Below are 21,092 nucleotides of genomic sequence, written 5' to 3' on the forward strand. Positions count from 1 at the left end.
TAAGGGCCCCTTAATTGTTGTTTTAACCTACAGGAACATTGTTCCTTTGGCCAGGGGCTGTTAATGGAACAGAACTGGCAATTTCCTTACCTAGCTGAGTGTAGATTTGTCACACATGGATTAGCACTGTAAGTAATCATAATAAAAATATGAAGTAATAAATAGTTCAAACACAGACACTGGGCTGACAAAATGTCCCTAAGGCCCCTCTGTATATTTGAATAAACTTCTTCTACCATCACTGCAAGCATCTTGGTATCATCACTCACATCTTGTTCCCTCCAGCATTTGTGCATCCTCTTGCAGCAGGTACCAGTTGGTCAATGGGCCAGCTCTACATACTAGGGGAAAAGTAAGACCATTTAAACTTTGAAATTATCAAATTTTACCCAGATCTTCAGTTCTTAATTTCTTCTTATACACATGGACACAAGATCATACATGCACTTAAGGAAACACAACTAAGACAGTGTTTAGTTCAGCATGGCTCTGAATCCTTATGAACAAATAAGGACACAGATGAGGAGGTATGTCTGCATCTCATTCACTGCATCATTTCTAAAAGATAGCAAATAGATTCTGAGACCAGATTTCTTAATCTAGCAATTCTTAACCAGCTCACCTCCAAAGAGTCAGCAGGTAGAAACCTTAGTGACTGTTAACAATAACTGATTCTGCATTTAACAAAAACACCCCTACCCACCCAGTGCCAAGAAACCAAGGGGGTTTGACCAGCTGTGAAATACTAAGCAACAGTACTTGATAGACAAGATTCAATAAAGCATAAAGACAGATAAAATAAAAACTATAACAAGGGTTAATGTCACAGCAGCGATACATTTGGTGTTGCTGCTCATCTTGTGTTCTAATGACATGAAGATATTGATGGTTCCTAACTTCCATGGAAATGTATTACCAGGACACATGGCACTAGATCTCTGTAGCCTTAGGAGCTGCATATTATGCTCAAGAATGGAAAATAATGCTGACATGGTGCTATTTATCCCTGAAGGCCTCAAGGAAACAGAAAGAAACATTAAGAATCTCCACCTTATTTTGGGAAATATTGCATATCTGCAATGTGGAATTATACAAACGTTACTGGGACTCAATTCGTAATGATTGTAGCAAAGTAAGCGCAAACACACTGACCAACAGCCACAGAACAGACCAAGGATCTCCAGACTGAAACCCAAGGGCTGACAGCTTGAAATGCAGATTCAGAACCTTTGCAACAGGCTTGTAACTTCTGTAGATACAGACAAAGAACTTTCCAACACAAACACTGGCAGGTCACACTAATACAATTTTTCAGACATATCAGCAAAATCAAAGGTAAACTAAATTTTCTTGCAGCTTTTTGTCATTTCCAGAAAATAACAAGCCTAGCAAGACTGCTGGTCTCTATATATATTGATAAGTAATGGTAGAAGCAACCAATGTTTAATAGGAACCCTTTTAAAAGGCAGGAAAAAACTCCAAGTATTAAAATATCATCCAGAAAATAAAGCAGTCAAAAGTGAAGTAAAAAGGATATGAAAAAATATAGATATTTCCTTAAATACTTCAGCTTAGCATCAAATGCAGCTTCTAGCCTGCCCTTGGTGACACTGCAGAAGATAGTGATAATGCAGAAAGAGCAGGTGTTAAGTGCAAATGCATGTGCCATGCAATGGGCTACAAGGAAGATCAATAAGGAGCTAGAGCATTAAATTTCACATACTGTAGCTGTCACGCCCATTACACAGTATTTGAACATCTTCACAGGCCATTACAAAATTGTTGATTCTTGGTATTTTTACAGAACCAAATTATTTTCCAGAGTTTTATTAGCACAATAAGCACTATGAAAGTCTAAAAGCACTTAGAAATCTGGTGAAATCTGAAGACTTTTACAGCCCTCCAAGACATCATATGTACACATTTGCAGAATGCATAACTGTATTCTTCACTGCAGAATGAAAAGACAGGAAGGTGGTTTAAAGCCTTACAGATAAAAGGAAATGTATTCAAGGAACACTTTTCTTTTCCATTAGTCACATTTCACCAGGCACACAGATGATGCATTTTAAAGGAGGCATCAGCAAGGTAATTCTTGAGAGCATGTGCCACAATTAATAAAATCACTGCCAAAAAATGCACCAAAGGAAGGGCTATGCCAGTTCCCTGTGCTCCTGCAGCAGAAGCAGCACCAGACTTTTGCCTTGTGCTCCCTGCCTCTGCTCTTCCATCTCTGTGCCTTGCCCTTTTCAAGGACATGATCAGCTCAGATTTTCCTTCTAACATTGCTCACTAAAGGAGGCCTTGAGCAGAAGCTTGGTGGAATTCTTCCTCCTCTTCCCAAAACAATTTAAAAGTAACCATCACTGACTGATGTGTGATCATGGTTACAATGAATTCACTCTCAACATCTTTCCAAAGCAGCACAACTTAGTCAGATTTGAAGACACACAGGAGAACAATATTAATACAGTTGCATCACTTAACAAAGTATTTTAAGGGATATAAAAATTAGAGATCACATAATGCACATCAATTTAACATAAAATTTGTATGAGTGTATTCAGTGAGGTGCAGTGCAATTTGTAACATTTTACACAATTGGACCAGAGAATCCTTTAGGCCCCCTTCCAACCTGGCATTTTGTGATTCTAAGAGTCATAAAATCTTGCAATAAATGCACAGACATTGGTTTGTATTTACTACATACCAATTTCCTAACTTTGAATGCACTACACCTCAATTAAATGATGGAAACACTCACTTAGAAAACTTAAATACTACAGTTGTTGACTCAACTTTGTAATAAGACAACTATTAATGAAAAACTGTTGGATTGAATTTTGACATATAAATTAAAGAAAGATATTGCTATATGGTTTGCTGGAGAAAAGGTTTTTTCAACAAAAGTCATTTAAAGAAACACCTCAGAGTGAACAATACAGACTTGGTTAATTTTGAAGCTTGAAGACTTTGCTGTGTTCACAGTCTCCAAAATAAGCCACATGGGGAACAGAAAGCTACCATCTAAATGTTAAGTTGGCAGGCAACAATTAGCAAAATTCAGGGTCTGAAATGCTGGACAAGTTCAGACCAGAAACATGGAGCACAACTGAAAAGAAAGGATAATTAGGCATTGGAGGAGACACCTCTGTGAAACCTGAATTCTCCCTCATGGGATTTATTTTTTATATCAAGTTTGGAAGTTTTTCTAAATGAGTGGTTCCCAAACTGTTTAGACCACCAGACTTCAAAGAATCATTCATATTTCTTTAAGAAGTTCTGCACACACAGCCTAACCAAATAAACTGGAGGCAGCAGAGCCACACTGACTGAAAGGCAGATATATCTCGTTCATCAGTTTGGTTTTGATTTATCTCTGCGCCAGTCACAGTGGTCAGTGAGCCAGGAGACCTTGCTGTTAGAGATCTCTGCTAGCTCAGAATGCAAAAAACAGGAGTTAGTTGGGATCTGTACTTCACAGCACTGAGAACATTCACAGAACTATCACAAGGGTAAAGAACCACAGCTAAAAGAAAGGCTACTCACATTTTATTCTTAAGCTATTTCTGCACAATGTAAATAATGTTAGGGTATACTAATAGGTAAAATACAAGAGAACATTGATGTGCTGTGAAAGAAGGTAATCTGTTAAGACATTTTCTTTGTGCCAAATCCAGGCAAATTTCATAATGCAAATCAACATTTTGCTAAAGAATACATTTGTTGAACAAACTTAAGAACTCCAACATTTTCCAATAATGCTGTTTTAATAAAGCTATTCTGACTTATGAAAAGGCTAATACTTAATTTTCAGTTTTCATTTCTATTATTTGCATATACAGACCTTATTTCTCATTAACTTTTTCCCTCACTTGCAATGTTCACGTATAGTTTTGCAGAGCAGCACTGCTCAAAAGGGAAATGCATGAAAATTATTTCTGAAGTCTTCCTTGTGCATTTGTTCAGGGAAAACTCTTGCCTATCCTTTCTCACCATACACTTACATTCCAAACTGGTCTGATATTCTGAATAGTCCTGCTGCTACCTCTGCCTGTATTTTGACAATGTGAAGTAGTGCAATAATAACAAATCTTTCCAAACTATCTCTTCCCTTCTCCATGCTACTCTCAAATACAAGCTGGATTCCTGAAGGGGAAAAAGAAAAGCTGGCACATGGAGGACCATTCCAGATTTCAACCATTTCAATTCTCCTTTGCCCTTGCTCCCTTCTGCTGACAAAATATCCTAGACTTACACTACTGCATGTTTCTTCTGCCAAATGTAATAAATAAACAATTCCTACCAAGAGTACTAACTCACTCTAGAATGGCTTGGATTGGTTGTCTAAACAAAGGAAGAAGAGGGGCAGCCATACTGACCCACAACACACTAAAGCTATAGCAGACTGATAGGAAAATGCAGACATGTTTAATGAACTGTGTGGTGACAAAATTGATTCCATGAAATGACCCAGTAAAGAAAAAGCACCAAACAACTTCTGATTGCATTTTTAAGTAAATATCTGTATATGATATTGTAATGTAATGATAAGTACATTATCAAAAAAGCCCACAGTAAATAAGCACAAGTGAAAGAACATAAAAGTGAGAAAACATAAAACTCTTTCATGTAAAGAGATACAAGCACACAAAAAATAATCCTAGTGTGGAAGCACAACTTGACAAAGAGAAGGATTGTTCTGAACGATTGTAATTTTAAAGGCACACAGGAAAGTCTTTGCCCAACTGAAAATACTGCAGACACCTTAAAATCTAAACTCCCTTGTTTCCTTAGAGGATATGTCAAAGACAACAATAAATAAATGTCACTTCCTTCAGAATGCCTACAAGGACTGGAGTCAACCAGTTTATAATTTGATACAGTGGTTTTGTATGTTGGAGTACTCTCAACCTGAAACTCAGAATTCTAGGCCACCCTTTCTGACACGTAGCCTGCATGTCTGTGTAAAACCATCTGAGTGACAGCAGCTCAGCTGCATTAATAAGGGAGGCTGAGGGCAAGGAATTGACATTAAAAGAAAGCTGCCAGACCCACCTTTGTTCTTATTTGCTGGCTTAACATGCTGTATTACTTCCCCCTCTACAATGGAAGTGCTTCAGCAGTAGCTAGAATTCAAGAAGGGCTGAATGAAAAAAAAAATTCACAATGTAGGATTTAAAAAAAATATTCAAAGGGAGGATTTTAAAATTAAATAACAGACAACTGCAAGAGCTTATGACCCACATTTGGCACTACACATGCTGCAATTCCCAATTAAACTAGTGACAAAGGCTTGATAGTCTCCATGCAGAGCTGAACTTCCATGTGAAATATGCCTCAAATCACTACTACTTGAGCTAATTCATTATATAAGAATTCCACTGAATTTTTACTTAGGAGTTTAGCTGAAAAAAAGACTAAATTACTTAATAATTTTGGGAACACTCACTTTTATCAGGCCCTCCATTTGGAAAGAACCATGATGAGGATCCCTACCTACAGCATTTATTCAGGAACCTTTTCTCTTCATTTCCATCACAAATATTTAAACAAAACCATTTCCAGCTAGGAAAGTGCAAAAAACCCCAAGTACTGTTTAACTGAGAATCCCTACCTTTATTTTCATACCAAGCAAGTGAACTTTGAGCATCACAGCAGCACAGAGATCACCTTTAAAATGCATGAGAATTGTACCTCCAGAGCAAAGTATAGTGATCTGTACCAAACCTCATGAAGCACTGGAACAGGCTCCTGAAGCCTGCCTTTGCTAACACATGCTGTACTCTGTTTTCTGTTGATCCTCATTCCATTTCTCTTTTTTTGTTCTTTAAGTTGATAAGTTAAGTGTTCTGTGCTTACAAGTTTTCAATAGCCTATTACAAAAAGGCTCGAATTTGTTTCCATTACACTACGGGGATTAAAAAAGGAGTTAATATATATCTATTCAGAACTATTGTGCAGAAAATAGCTGTGTTGTACAGGGCTTAGGCTGTGACCCGCTTAACTTTATTCATAGAATGCACAATCCATCACGTACGAAAACACAGAGGAAAATGCGAGGTGTTGGTAAGTACCGCTGTTAGTGAGAATTTCTGCTAATTATTACACCAAATAAGCATAGTCAACAGGCCAGAGCTGTGAGAGGGCATGTCGGGGGGCATTCAATGGCTGCCTGGGCCGGAGATGAATACATTAAATACATTTCTCCGAGCCCTTTGCCGATGAACCAATTCCCCACACTCGGCCAGCGGAGCGGGCACGGCCGGTGCTGCAGCGCCACCCAGCGGCGGCAGCGCGCACGGCCCAAAGCGGGACGGGGCCCGGCCCGGGACAAGAGCGCCCCTCCGTGCCAGGGAAATCCTCACACAGCGGGGTCAAAAACACATCTTCTGCTTGCTCTGTACCTCCAACACACGCGCCCTTAACTTTACACACAGTTTTAATACAGCGCGCTCCTACTGTCCAAGATATGCTGTCCAGTGTATTATAAAACCTATACTATGCACTGGAAGCTTTGGACAGTTTTTGTCATTGATTTCAGGAAAATATTGTATATTTAGGCGCACGGCCCAAAGCCCGCCCGGCCCGGCCCCGGCCCGGGACAGGAGCGCCCCTCTGTGCCAGGCAAATCCACACACAGCGGGGTCAGGGGGACTCATTCTTCTTCCTTCATACCTCTAATACACGTGCCTTTAGCTTTACACACAATATTTATTACAATCCACTCGTACAGTCCAAGCCAGTGTATCTTAAAGCCTATACAATGCACTAGAAGCTTGGATAGTTTTTGTCATTGATCTCAGGAAAATACTGTATATTTGCGCGCACGGCTCAAAGCTGGTCCACGCACTGTGGGACAGGAGCGCCCCTCTGTGCCAGAGAAATCCCGACACAGCGGGGTCATGGGGAGAGACTCTTCTTGCTCTATATACCTCCACAAACGTGCCCTTAAATAGCTGGAAACGCTTTACACACAGTTTTATTACAGCCCGCTCCTACTGTCCAAGACACGCTGTCCAGTGTAACTCAAAGCCTATACTTGCACTGGAATCTTTGTACAGTTTTTGTCATTGATTTTAGGAAAATATTGTATATTTAGGCGCACAGTCCAAGTCTGCGCACTGTGGGACAGGAGCGCCCCTCTGTGCCAGGGCAGACCCCACAGTAGGGTCAAAACCACACATTCTTCTTGCTCTGTATCTCCAACATATGCACCCTTAGCTTTACACACAGTTTTATTACAGCCCACTCATACAGTCCAAGACAGTGTATCTTAGAGCCTATACTATGCACTGGAAGCTTTGGACAGTTTTTGCATTGATTTCAGGAAAATATTGTATATTTGGGCGCACAGCCCAAAGCTGTCCATGCACCGTGGGACAGGAGCGCCCCTCCATGCCAGGAAAATCCCCACACAGTGGGGTCAGGGGGACACATGTTCTTCTTGCTCTGTACCTCCAACATACACGCCCTTAAACAGCTGGAAACGCTTCACACACAGTTTCATTACAGCCCACTCCTACTGCCCGAGCCCATGTACCTTTAAGTCCATGCACTGGAAACTCTGGACATTTTTTGTCATTCATCTCAGAAAAAAATTTCATCAATTAAAAAAATGTTTATACCCCCCCCCTCTGTTTTGACTGGACTCTTATCACTACTGTTTTTATCTGATGTGCTTTCATAGCTTAATAAAGCATACAAGAGCCTGCAAAGTTGCACATTGCTCCTTTCCTTGCTTGCATGTTGACACTATGGATACTCCTGCCATCATATTTTTTGTCATTGCAATGGAGTTACAGCCATCCCCCGTCTCTGCTACCCTGATTCTATTCTGCTGATCATTGTTGCAGCTCAATGGTGAAGTTCATGCAAACAAACTGAACTTTGCAGCACAACCTCGCTCACGAAAAGCCATGAAAAGGTTAAAATACAAATTAATGTGTGAATACCAGCACAACTGTCTGCCAAGTAGAAAGATTCACTTACATGCTTAGATCAAGTTAAAAGCATAGAATGCAAAAAAGGATGCCAGTACAATCCCTACCATTAGTCTCTACATTTTTATTTCACAACATTTTTAAGGGAAAAGGCAAGAAGAAGTCTATTTCTCTACCCATTTACCACATGGACAGCATTTATTTATGGACACTCTATATATTGATGAATAAGTTAAAAATGCTACATCTGAACCCCACATCTATCATCATGAAATGAATAGCAATATATTAATACTTTATAGTACTAATTTCAGCAGAAAATCACTCTCAACCAATCTGCTTCCTATTACTGGCATTAAATTGCCATGGCTCAACCTCATGACTCCAATTTCTTGTGCTTCATTAAACTAAGCAAAAATAATGTACTTTAGTGTATGTAGAATTTCATACTACAAAACAAGAAGAAAAAAATTCAAAAATCCACACCAGTCAGACTCACTGTTACAGGAGGACCCCAAATGTTAGTTCTGATTGAAATATAACTTGTATCACAAGGTGCTTAGAGGTTGCTTTAAAAATAATTTCTCCTCTTTCTGAAGTCACAAGAAGTGTGAGGGATGAGAATGAAGAGGAGTAACAGCTTTTAAACCACTGCTCATGAAAATATTATTCAGGCTGCAACAGACTGACATTTGAAGAGTTTGTCTAATTTAATTTCCCCACCACAAACTCAGTGAAATAGAAATACAAAACTTTAGTGAATCTTTGTATGTTCTCAGGTCCTGACCATTATATGGTCTAGACCTTGGGGGTTATATGATGAACACAGAATCCTATCCAGTTACATATCTGCATTAGAAAACCCTGAAATTATGTGTGATGAAAGAAGCTAGAATTCTCATGTTGATGGCTAGATTAGGACAATATGACCACATGGACTAAACCTTCCATTGTATTAGGCATACAGCTATGATATGAAGTGCATAAATACGGCTAAAAAGCCCTCAAAATCCAAATTTCATACTAAAAATTCTTAGAAATCCAAATGGGAGAAGCTTCACTCAGTGAGTGTTCAGCACACTGTAAGTTTGGAAACCTTTACTGTAAATACACTTTAAGTATTTGAATCTATACCCTACTTTAGGACCTAAACTGCCGCCACAAGAATCCACCATGTCCCTACTTTAAATATGAAGTTTAAAAAGGAAGATAAATTTGTTCCTTATGTGTCATACAGATTTCTGCTCATGGCTTCTCAAATTGCTCTTCCATATTCAAAGGAAGTGCTTGTACTTTCTGGAGAACTTTCACTGCTCTGACACCTTGGAAAGCTCAAATGAGCAGAAGGGAGGGAAGATGTGCTGATACAAAGCAATGAAAAATGATGAGGAAGTGTAGAGACCACAGCACAAAGAAGGCAGCATTAACAGCAAAAACCAAGTGTAAACCCCTGTTTACCAAAGCAATGAACAAAAAAGCCCACTGATGGTCACTGAAGTATTATTGTTCAAGCTTTTAAGAGCCTGTTGTTTTATAGTTTTCACAAAAAAAAAACAAAAACTTCCTTGTTTCTAACACATAGGCCATGTTAGAAAGAAAAAGAAATTAAACTTGAATAACTCCTGATCAGCATGTTAGAAGTGTTAATCCAGAAGGATCCCAGACTAGGGATCAGCAGCAGAAAAACGCACCTTGAAAAACACACATAGATCATCTACTTCAAAACAGGTGTTGTTTCTCAAGGATCCCAAGATGTGCTGCCCTCTGAAAGCCAGGGTCACGCTGACTTTCTAGATTCCAGATACAATCTGAAATTTAAACGCTGTACTAGATTCCAGATTCATTCTGAAATGTAAATGCTGCATAATTTCCAATTCTTGATATTCAATAAACAAACAGGGAATATGGTTGAAGTTTTAGACAGTGAAACGAGCCCAGTTGGGTTTATCTTCAGTGCAGTCCCCACTCAAAACATCTCAGCTTGCATCCACAGGCATCAAGTCATCAACATTCTAGCTCTGTAGCCACATCAGTTTTACAGCCACAGAGGAATGCTCCTCAGAACAGCTATCACCTGCAGAAGTTTTTCCCCCAAAGAAAAACTCCTCCAAGGAGAGAACACATCACATTAAATTTCTGTCACATTCCTTTTGCAAAGCATATCGTTCACATATTTGCAGGAGTATAATTTTTTTTTCCTCTTGCAATATATCAGCTCTTTCCTCCATAGGATTAAGATTCTTTCCTTAAAAGCTATAAAAATGTATTTGCCCTTATAGCTCAAGAAACGTCTGACTGACCAAAGCTCAACTGGTCATATGCCTTAGATATTCCAGATATTCACAGTTATTCATATTCTCAAATGATGCAGATTACTCATGGACATTGATTGGATACCCACACTGAAGCCACTGCTAAGAAAGGAATTGCCAAGCATCTTTTCAAAAAGAAGTTTCCCTTAATCACTTCCAAAGAACTATCTTTGCTGTAAATATTCAAATAAAACAAAAACCAACCTTACTGATGATTTAAAGCAACAAATTCTAGAATTGTGTTCTATGTTCTCTTTTGCTTCTCTTTCGTGATTAGAAAATGAATATATGAAAAAGTTGATAATTAGTACTCAATTTTAGTTTGTCTTCAATATTAATTTGTTTTAATTACATGACATGACAGATCATTAAATGCAAGCAAGCTCATCACAGTAATACTTCATACAGTATTAAAAAAATATTCAATTCACTATCACCATTGTTTTACTTCTTTCCTACAAGTGAAAGGTTTTTGAACTGCATTTAGAAGGATTAAAAACCTCCAACAAAATTCACATGTTCCTCAGTATAAAAATTGTTATCCTATGCTTCTGATAAAGTAATTTCCTTTTAAAATTATGTGTGAATCAAGCATTACCTACTTTAACAAGTCCAGTGCAAGGAATACCAATTGTTCTACAATCATAATTTGCAGGTTCCCTGAAAACCAAAACAAGGGCACATAAACAAATATCCAGCACTTGAAGAACTCCAGAATCAATAAAATGGATTTACTCCTGTGAAACTGCTCAGCAGTGGAGAGTGCAGGAGGAATCCTTACTTTCATCAACTCTTTCAGGCACAGCCACAGTACAACATTCTTTAGGACACCGCTCTCCAGCCAGCTCCTGTGTTGGAAATTCAATGCAAAACTGAGCTAAGGCAAAGTAGAGTGAATCTGGGCATTTGGTAACAGGTTAAAAACTACTTTGGTTAATATTAAGCATTTAGTTATTATTCAATTATCAATTCTTATTTCTGAACTCAGTAATTGTTGTTGCATTATGGTAGGTATGGAGTGATATTGGCACCTGGAGATTACATCAATGAAGTCTTGAAAATTTTCCTGTGTGACAGTAGATCATATATCTGTCTTACAGAGAAACACTGCTAGTTATTAATAAAAAGTTGTCCTATAGAAAGGTGTACTATATCACACTGGGGCTTACCCACCTTGCTGCAGAGACAGTCTCTTTTCTGCTGTCAAAGTGCTTTTGCTATATGTAAATATTTAATGTTGTTACCATCATTCACTCAGTGCTCATATTGTCTGTTCAAGCATCTATTACTGTCTGCTAGATACACTTGAGGATAACACTTATTCATGACTGCTGCTCAGTCACATGCAGGCCCCACTTCTCAAAGATTCTTCAAAGTTCCATGATTTATTAAACACAACACAAAGGCCTGTATCGTTTGCAGGATTTTACTTGTGCAAACGTAAACACTGAATGCACCCAAAATGCTGCAGCAGTTTATGCTACACCAAGACTGAACTTTTATCCAGGGTTCTGTAAGCAATTGAAATCACAGAAAGAAATTCTACATTTCCTGAACTCTCAGGTGAGAACTATAGATCTTAACAGAAGGATACTGAGTGCATTGTAGTTAATTAAATTTTCTGAAAGGAAATAAACATACTGGTCAGTTTCACACCTAGTTGTAGAGGCATGCAGCCCAATTTTTTTTGTATTTACTTAAATTCATTGCCCTGCATTTTATATCTATATACATATATATATATATATGTAATACAAGATTTCATCACCAATATTAACCCTTTATATACCTTCCATTAAAACATTATAGAAATCAGCTTTCTAAGTCACAGAAGTCCTGTTGAGATAGACAAGAAGAATCATCATAGTCCTCAAGAAGGACAGTCTCTCTAGCAGTTGTTTTGTTTCAAATCTCAATTTTTGTTTAGACTAAATATTTTTAAATTTGATTTTTGTGTGTTTATTTTGTTAGGACACAGTAAGCATCGCAAACAGACCATCCTAAAATACAAGACCATCCTAAAAAGTACAAGACTGCAGAATTATTCCTTCTTCCCCAGTGCACCCTGACACTTTATATGACAAGATCTAACTGCTCATCAGTGAGGCTAAAAGGAAATGAAAATCTTGAATTCAAAAGATCTGCCTTTCAGTTAACATCCTTAATGTAAATTAGGGTTAAATGTGAATAAAATTAATATTTAATCACTTCAAAAACTTCTATTCCTTCCTTCTCTTTCAACACTAAAATTTAATAAAATAATGTAAAACAAGTGTAAATTTAAAAGAATCATTTTGAAGATTTGCATTAATAGTTCAGGACCTATTGACACGGATGAAAAGACGGGGAATCCCAACATTGTGTTGCTTTAAAGCACAGTGTGATTCTGTTCCTTGCCAAGAGGCAGCAGGAGCCCAGGCACAGGGGAGTGCTGTGGTGGGGCAGAAGGGGGGATTGGGATGGAGAGGCATTGCAGAGCAGCACAGCAAGGTTGACCTCTGCCAGAAAGCCAAGTGCAGCTCCAGGAGTGGGGAGTGCTGGGAGAGGCAAAGGAAACCCAATGTTTGTTTGAACTGAGGGCCTCAGTAGATTGCCTCCCATACCACCATGGAATTAAAAGTTCCTGTCACACAGGGGCACAACACAATATTTAGTTATGATGCAGCATGATACACAGAAAACAATCAAAAATCAGGGGAAAAAAGCTTCTCACATCAGCACAATACCTCTTCAAAGTATTGCAGCTCTCATGCAATCTAACCTGCAGCCCTCCCAAACTTTCCTCCCCAAGGTGAATCCTATGGGCCTTATGGTTTTTCACAGTGGTTACCATTGCACAGTCTATATATACAGTTTTTAAAAAGGATATAAAAGCTCAGGCTTTGATAATCTGTGTCTCCATCAAAGATAATTTGGCTGTAAAGAACCAAAGAGGTTCATCCTATCACTCTTCTCTATGCAAACTTTGAACTAAACTCAGGTTAGAAGTTGTTTCCACAAGAAGTAATGAAATTCAAAAACCCTGATGTGTTTCCCATTCCTTTCTTAAACATAACTGAAGCACTTTGTCACTTCCACACAACACCCATAAATGAAAGATGAGAGTAAGACTGAGGGCAAGCACCAGTCACACAGGGTAGGTATTTGAACGCTGAAAACACAAATCCAAGAACTTCTTTCAAATCAGCTTTTGACTACTCTGAGTTGACAACTTTACCTTCATTGCTTATACCCTAAAACTTCCCCAGGTACCTGCTAAACTTCTTTTGACTAGAATTCTCTTAAAGTTTTAATAAATCCCAAAAAAACTTCAGCTTCTGTGAGAAAGTACATGTTTCATAAAATTGGTTATGTAAGTCACTAAGTGAATTCTGATATTAATGCCATTCAACAAAAATACAGCAGATCGTTTTCAAAGCATACCACTAATGGACACCACTGCTCAATCTCATGAACATAAGGCAACTTAGCCTTCTAAAGGGAAAAGTCAGACCCAGTTGGGTATTATGGTTAACTGTTCCAAAGAAAGACAAGTTCTCCCTGGAACAAGCATGGGTGGTCACTTCATTTCTGTCCCACTCAAGTCAAAGATATGAGAGAGAAAGAAATTTTTTTAGCAGACAGGACCAAAATGATAAGAAATTGATTATTTGCAAAGTATTTTTCTCAGTACAAAGAACCCACCGCTCTGCCAAAATTAAAAAGGCTTATTAAACTTGAGCATCAAATTGATTGTACTTTGTTAAATCCCTTTTCCTAGCTATTTAACTTCTGGTAGTTGAACTTGAAATAAAAGAAAATGGTCTTATTTCCCCCTCAAATAATGTTCTCTCACTCCTTTCTGCAATAGCTTTCTTTACATGGACTTTGTTGACTGTACTCAACTACACAACATTTTAACACCTGAATCCCAATCAGGGCAACTCTCATTAAAAATGTGACCTTTCACCTCCAATGAAGCACTGCTAACATAAATTACATTTTGTTGTAGCCCAAAGGTGATAGAGATGAGAGCAGGATAAACAAGGTATAATACAAAAGCCAGTTGGGTCAGCCCTTCATTACAGCCCTTTCAAAAGCTATTAATCTCCCCTGTAGTCAGTAGGCTGCAAATAACTTCTTCTAACCTACACTGTACTCAAAAGTAGCCATAAGGACATGTCATGCAAGATGCAAATAATTCTTGGTCCTCATAAAACCACTGCAGTTGGTATTAGGAGAACATCCTGGTATGCTACTTTGAATCTCACTAATCAGAGGAAATTCAACAATATCAATCTGGCCAAAATATACCACAAAAACCAGAAATGAATTAATAATGTTGAATTTAAAGCAGCTATAAGACAGTTCTTTAGATTTTAAAATGTGAATAGAAAATGCTCTTCATCAAGTTCAGCTTAATTTGTGTTTCAAGTCAGGGTCCGCCTTAAAAATAACAGAAAAAAAGGAAAAGTAGGCATTACTATATTTCAAAGAACATGGCACAAGCCAAGTACAAGCCAGTCCTTAAGAAATACCATGACAGATTTTAGTAGTAGGCAACAATGACTTTGTCTACCTGGATCCCTCTTTTGGTACTTCATGGCCAATTACAGTAAAAGTTGCTCAACAGGATACACACATAAGAAAATTCCTGTCACAGAGCAGATGCAAATTTAATTACTTTAAGTTAAACCTTCCATCTTGTCTAGAGGTCCTTCAAAAATGCAACTGTAAACAAGCACTACATTGCAATCAGGTGTCAAAGGCTTATTTGATCTCTTACAAAATATGTCACAAATCACTGGCAGAAAGTGGGTCGAGAGGGAGAACAAAGGAAAAAACTGTCAATGGACTAGGTAGCTCATGTGAGCGTGCCTATTAGTGCACTGGATCTTTCTGCTCCTGTCTAATGCTGTCCATATAAAACCTTCTTAGTTTGACAGTGTTCTGTTATCCTGCATTTGATGTAATTTTTCTGTAGTAAGCAAAAAAGAAAAAAAAAATCTGTGAAAAGAACTGATGGAGTAACCAGAGAAAACATTGAAGATATCAAAATTATTTATTCTGCTAAGATATCAATTTTGTGCTATTCTTCATGTGTGATATGTTACAGAACTTCTAGAAAGCTCTGCGTTTTTGAGAAATTAATCACATAAAAGCTGGAAGTAAATTACTTTACATTGCAATAAGACTACAGACGGCCCCAAATAAGTAACACGTAAGACATTCTTTTAAGGAATAAAGTCACAGCTTTGTACAACTGGACAGAAGAAAAGCGTGTGTATGCAAAGCACACACTTTACCTTCTCTGAAACACCAAGTATTTTTGGGGAAGTGGAGTTAAAATCCCAGGCAGCTCTCTGCAGTCCTCTGGTGGTCCTGAAATGCTGGCAGGTCACTGCTCATGAATCCCTGCTCTACAATGTAGCTCAGAATGGAAAGTGTTTAAATGGCAAAGTATCGGTAACATTAAGAGATTTACAAATACACAGCTAGGAGCACGTAAGTCTTATGGTAGGAAGACTTGGTAGGTGTTCTATTTAGTAGATAAATAAATACCCCTCAGAGGTACATAAATGCACAGACTGTTTTCTGTACACACTCAGTTTAAACAATTTACCACAGAGTTAAAACTATAATTAAAAAATCCATTTAAATTCACAAGTGAACATGCCAACATCTCAGATTTCCTCCGAGTTCTGTGGAGTAACAGTAGGTGACCTGTGTCACTTCAGCAGCAAAGAGTCACTGGTCTGCACAGCCCAGCTTGGCTGCTCTAAAGAACATTTTGGGGCTGCTAACCCAAAATACATTGGGCTATAACAGCCATGGGTACGTCCCTTTTAAGACCACCCAGAGCCACTAGGCAAGGTCAGTCCAGCTTAAGGACACATAATCCTTGTCTAACTTTTATACTCTTACAAGTTGGTTTAATTCATTATTGCCTTTATTTATCAAATTTGTCTCAACACAGCAAGTAAAATACCAGAATGTAAATAGTGATGTCTAAAACAAAAAATTCATATTCTCTGACTCAAACAGTGTAACTTCTACATAACATGTACTGGAGATTTTAAGTGCCTATTTATTCAGAAAAAAAAATGGAGAAACTCCTCAATTTTGGCTGTTTCATTTCACAGTGCTTTTTCATGAAATCAAAGTATATCCTTATTACCTGTAATACAACAACTTTTTCAAAAATAGTATATTGAAGAATCAGTTTAGAAAAGCCCAGTTTAGAAGTCTGACAAATCAGGCCAAGGAGTTCCTCTTTCATACAATCAAAATTTCTCAAAACAGAGGCAGGGGGGAAATATTTTCCTCTTAGGCTTACAAAATCAAACCTTTCTACACTGCTCTAAGTCAAAAAAAGCAGATAAAGAGCAAGAATAGCTAGGGAGCTGCCTGCATTGGGCAAGGCCTGACTTTGCTTACTATACAGGCTGCTATCTTTGCTATTTAATCCGAGCTGCATGTCATGTTTATCAGATTGGTGAACTCAGTTAATTCTGTTTAGTACATGTGCCTCATACACTTCTTGCTACTAAGCAAAGAAACCAAATGGTTAGTTTTCCAACCCAGTTTTCCTTATTAGCAGAATACCCCCCATCAAGAATGAACTTGAACAGTTGACACTCTCACTTATTTTAAAAAGAAAAATTTCCTCTTGGTTCAAATCCCACCCCACCAAAAAAGAGCTTTAAGTCTAAACTACTTTATTTATATATTAGATAACAGACTAGGTGCAATCACTTTGCTTAGAATTGACTTTTTTTAAATCCCCTAGATGACTCTAACGCCACATTTAAGAATAAAAATGCACTAGATCTATTTATCACATTCCAATAAAATTTAAACAGTGCAACACATTATTCATCCATCCATATTATAAACCGTTGTGTACATTAAGTGGATAATATTATTAACACTAATGTTTCTGTAGGCTATTCATTAAATAAATGGTAGACACAGTAATTCCATCTATTACACATGGAGCTCAATAACAGCTGTAAATGAGAAAATTGCAATAGACATACTGAGTAATAATCAGAACTAAAACGACAACTGTAACAATATATCCATTGTGTAAATGTCCTGATTATAGAAACAGAGACTAATCTGTAATTTTTCATCACTGATAAACACTGGTAACCAGCCAGAATTGAAATTATATTTTATCCAGTTACTAAAACACAAAGTCTACTTGATTTATTAATTTAACCAGATACAAGTATTTTGTTTACTATGATACAGAAATATGTGCAGCATGACATCAAATCACCATACCTGCCTAAAAACTACAGCTAGCAAAATGCACTATACCTTTCCACATGTGTAGATACAAACATGACATACAGAGTTTTGCCAGCATAATGTCATAAAGCTATTCTGCCTTGTCAGTAGAAGTTCTCTAAGGCTTCTTGTTAATATTTACAGGCACCACATAATCCCAGTTTAGAGCCTGCAAGAGCAACTGAGCAATCATGTCAGAAAAGAGACTGAGGTAACTTTCTAGTTTGAGAGCTTTGGTGATCCTATTTAGAAATCTTAAATTTTTATTACTGTTCATGGAATAATGCCTAGAAATTATCTATAGAAGCACAAATGAATAATGTGGCATGCTACAAACACAACTGACTAACACTGTAAGGTTACCCAAGAAAAGTCTGGATCACTGGTAAGAATAAATGCAATCAAAGGCCTCATATCTGGGATATGAGCCACTACATCACCTGATGCAAAATTGCTTCAGTCAAACACCTGGCATGATTTTCTGCTAACAGTGCAATTTATACAGGAAAAGGCTCAATGTGGCAAACACCAGGGGTTATTAGAGAAAGGCTCCTTAGGAAAATGCCAGCTTTCTTCTATTTTCTGCCTCTGTACCAAGAGTCACACAAACTCGCCAGCACGTGATGGACGAGGTTGAGGTGTGGCCCACCTTCCTGACACTGACCAGATGGGGAAGATGCTGCAATTGGCGTAAAGCCCAAGGAGAAAAAATCTGTGGGGACAGATTTCTGGGGAGAGACAAACAGATTTGACAAGAGCAAGACAAGAGCTCTGCCCCAGACATCATCCATAGGGATCCTTCATTCCCCTTTGCTTATATTGTCCCTGCATATGCATAGGATGACTAATTCCCTTGCATAATAAATTCAATCACACCACTGCCACTGTCAGGAAGTCACTGAGCTTTTATTATGCATGCAAAGTTCTGCCATTTTGCACACACAGATGAAATTTGGAATTCTCAAAGAATTTCAAAACTAAATTAGAAAGGAGAGATTAGGCTAGAGCCACAATAGTAGAGAAGATTCCACATGCAAAGGAGATTTTCTCAGAATAATAAATCCATTCTAAGCAGTTCAGACTATTTCAGCCAGGTACCTCTCTGCAGGACTCAATGGCCAAGGCCCAGCAGGTACTTATGCATGAGCAGGTCATGTGTTTTTCATAACTATTTGTTTGGCTTTTTCTTCATTTTATTATTTTGTAGCTATGCTAACACTCCATGCTTGAAAAAAATCTTCCATTTTTTTCCTCAGTATCAACTCTCCCTCACTACTCCTCACAAAACAAGAATTAGCAGATGCCCAAGTGAAAAATAACTTGGCTTTAAATAAAATTTGATGTACTTACATTGCTAAACAGCCTCTCTTAAACAACAAACCACACATGTAAATTCACTCATGTATACACTACACAACAGTCACTCATTACATTTCAGTCAAATAAATGCTAGAATATTACACAGGAATCCACTAGATGTCTGGCTTTGTAATTCACTTTTTATTGATTCTCTTTCATTCAGTTCTGTGTTACTTTTCTCCTTATCTAATCTTCCCCCCAAAATATTACATTCCCTTAGTATTTTATCATCTTTCAGCATGTCTCTCTTTCTTGAGTTATTCTATTTCTTCATTGCTCATTGCCCACCTTCACTACTGAGTTCACTCTCTAATTTTCCTGAAATAGGAATTGAATTAGCATTAGGAACTGGATTATATCTTACTTAAATCCCTTGGAATAAAAATATTTACAAGAAAACAATACCAAATCCCCCAGTGATTATGAAACAAACAAAAAAAGATGATAAATAAATGGGCTTGTTAATGTAAATTTCTAAAAACTCTTTAATCACAAATGCAGCTAAAATCATGGGCAGTTAAGCATGAGCCAATGTAATATTGAATTCTGTAAACACTTGAAAATTGAAAGAGGAAAGTTCTGTAAAGCAATAAGCTTTTACTTTATAACTAGCTACTAGCCTTCTGGGATATAATCAGAAGCCTTCTACAACACTTCATAAATACAAATTCTCTGGACTGTTCTTTCAGTTTTTAATAGAGATATCAGTTTACAACCATACCAAAAGATGCAAGAATTAAATTGAGATTTCCATGGACACTGATATACTTTAAATAGTTTAAAATAACCTTGCTTTACTTCATCAGCTCATCATTTCTAAAATTGTTTCAAGCACAAATCCACTTTATAGCACTTGACACCACAGCATTGCCCTAACTCTGAGGAAACTGGACTTTTGAGGCAAAATTGCTCTAGCTCAAGTACCTTTTCAAGTGAAAAGAATTGTCTGCTTAAAGCCCTTTTTCAGGATGGCCTAATAGTTATCTCCTCTTCCACATGCCTTATAAAAACATTCTAAATAATTAGGAAAGACAAAGTTAATTATTTATGCTTCAGAAGAATATCATGTCAGAATTTTCAGGATCTAACAAGACACTCTTCACTGACCTGATTTAAATAAGTTAACATTGATTTTCTAAATTTCCTCTTCTATTGACATTGAACCCAATACCAACAGATTTCTACCTTCTTCATGGATACTTAGAGCTTTAGGCCAAAAATACCTTAATGAGCTTGACCTGCAAACACCCAAAACTAAAGTTACAGCATTTCTGTTTTTTTAAAAGGCTCCCAGGCCTTTTACAGAAACTTTCTCAGTTTCTCTCATAAATGTTCATATATGTTCTCACTCATTTTGGGCACAGATTTCAGTTTTTAAACAATTTAAAAACCAGTATCTTTTGGACATTAATTTCCCATCCCTTGGGGTCTCATCCCTCTAACAACAAAACTTTTAAAATTTATTTATGGAAACAAGAGACAAGATTATTATGCAAGGAACTCACACAAGAGACATCTAAATTTCATTGCCACTGTGTGAAACATGAAGAAATGCTGAAACCCATTCTACTCAAATATTGATAAATAGTGCAATAGAAATATTTCCTTTGTCCAGTTTCTGATTAGCAAGGAGCAAACCTTCCTTTACAGAATTGCTTAGAACTTTAATTAAATTTTAAAGTTCATTTAACAGTTTGAGATGTTCCAGCTCTACAATTTAAATCAACTCTCTAAGTTATATTTCATCACACACAGCAATAGGAAATTACTAACAACAACTTCTGAATTAATTGTTACAAATTATAAATGCTGTGGAATGCTACCCAGCAAAGGTATAGAATATGACACCAATTATTTCTAGAATACAAGAAATGCTGTTACTTGTATAACTAAGTCCATGATTGAACTCTCTAAGCTGCAGAGCCCACTGGCACATCAGAATTTCAGGATGTGTCTGAAGCCATGTCAGCCTTTTGTGCACCAGAAGGCCCTGGACAAGTGGAGAGCAGGGTTAAATGCAGAGCTTGAACCATGAGTGTCTGAAGGGGTCAGAAGGAATCTCTAGATATGGATCATGCATCCTGTGATACCAAGGGCTCACACAACAAACAATCTCTGCCTTTCTTCATAACCTTGTTTAGTACTGTAAACCAGCTTCTTCTTTCTACCCCTGAGTATATTTTATCAGTAGCTAGAAATGTCA

The 21,092-nt window shown here is 37.5% G+C and overlaps 1 protein-coding gene across 8 annotated transcripts in view; it reads right to left on the reverse strand.

Annotated features, from left to right (window-relative positions):
• The window catches only part of FTO (FTO alpha-ketoglutarate dependent dioxygenase), a 227,171-nt gene that overhangs the window by 191,781 nt on the left and 14,298 nt on the right, over positions 1–21,092 (reverse strand). Inside the window, exon 2 of one of the 8 annotated variants that reach the window (XM_064722835.1) lies at positions 5,059–5,146. The exons of 6 other annotated variants lie outside the window; for them this stretch is intronic. In XM_064722835.1, coding sequence (XP_064578905.1) covers positions 5,059–5,085 — 27 coding nt within the window. In that variant the 5' untranslated portion in view covers positions 5,086–5,146. Of the gene's footprint in view, positions 1–269; positions 309–5,058; positions 5,147–21,092 lie in introns of those variants that run through there. One more of the 8 variants, XM_064722841.1, reaches the window with a different exon arrangement.

Source organism: Zonotrichia leucophrys, chromosome 11, assembly GCF_028769735.1.
Source record: "Zonotrichia leucophrys gambelii isolate GWCS_2022_RI chromosome 11, RI_Zleu_2.0, whole genome shotgun sequence".
NCBI lineage: Eukaryota > Metazoa > Chordata > Aves > Passeriformes > Passerellidae > Zonotrichia > Zonotrichia leucophrys.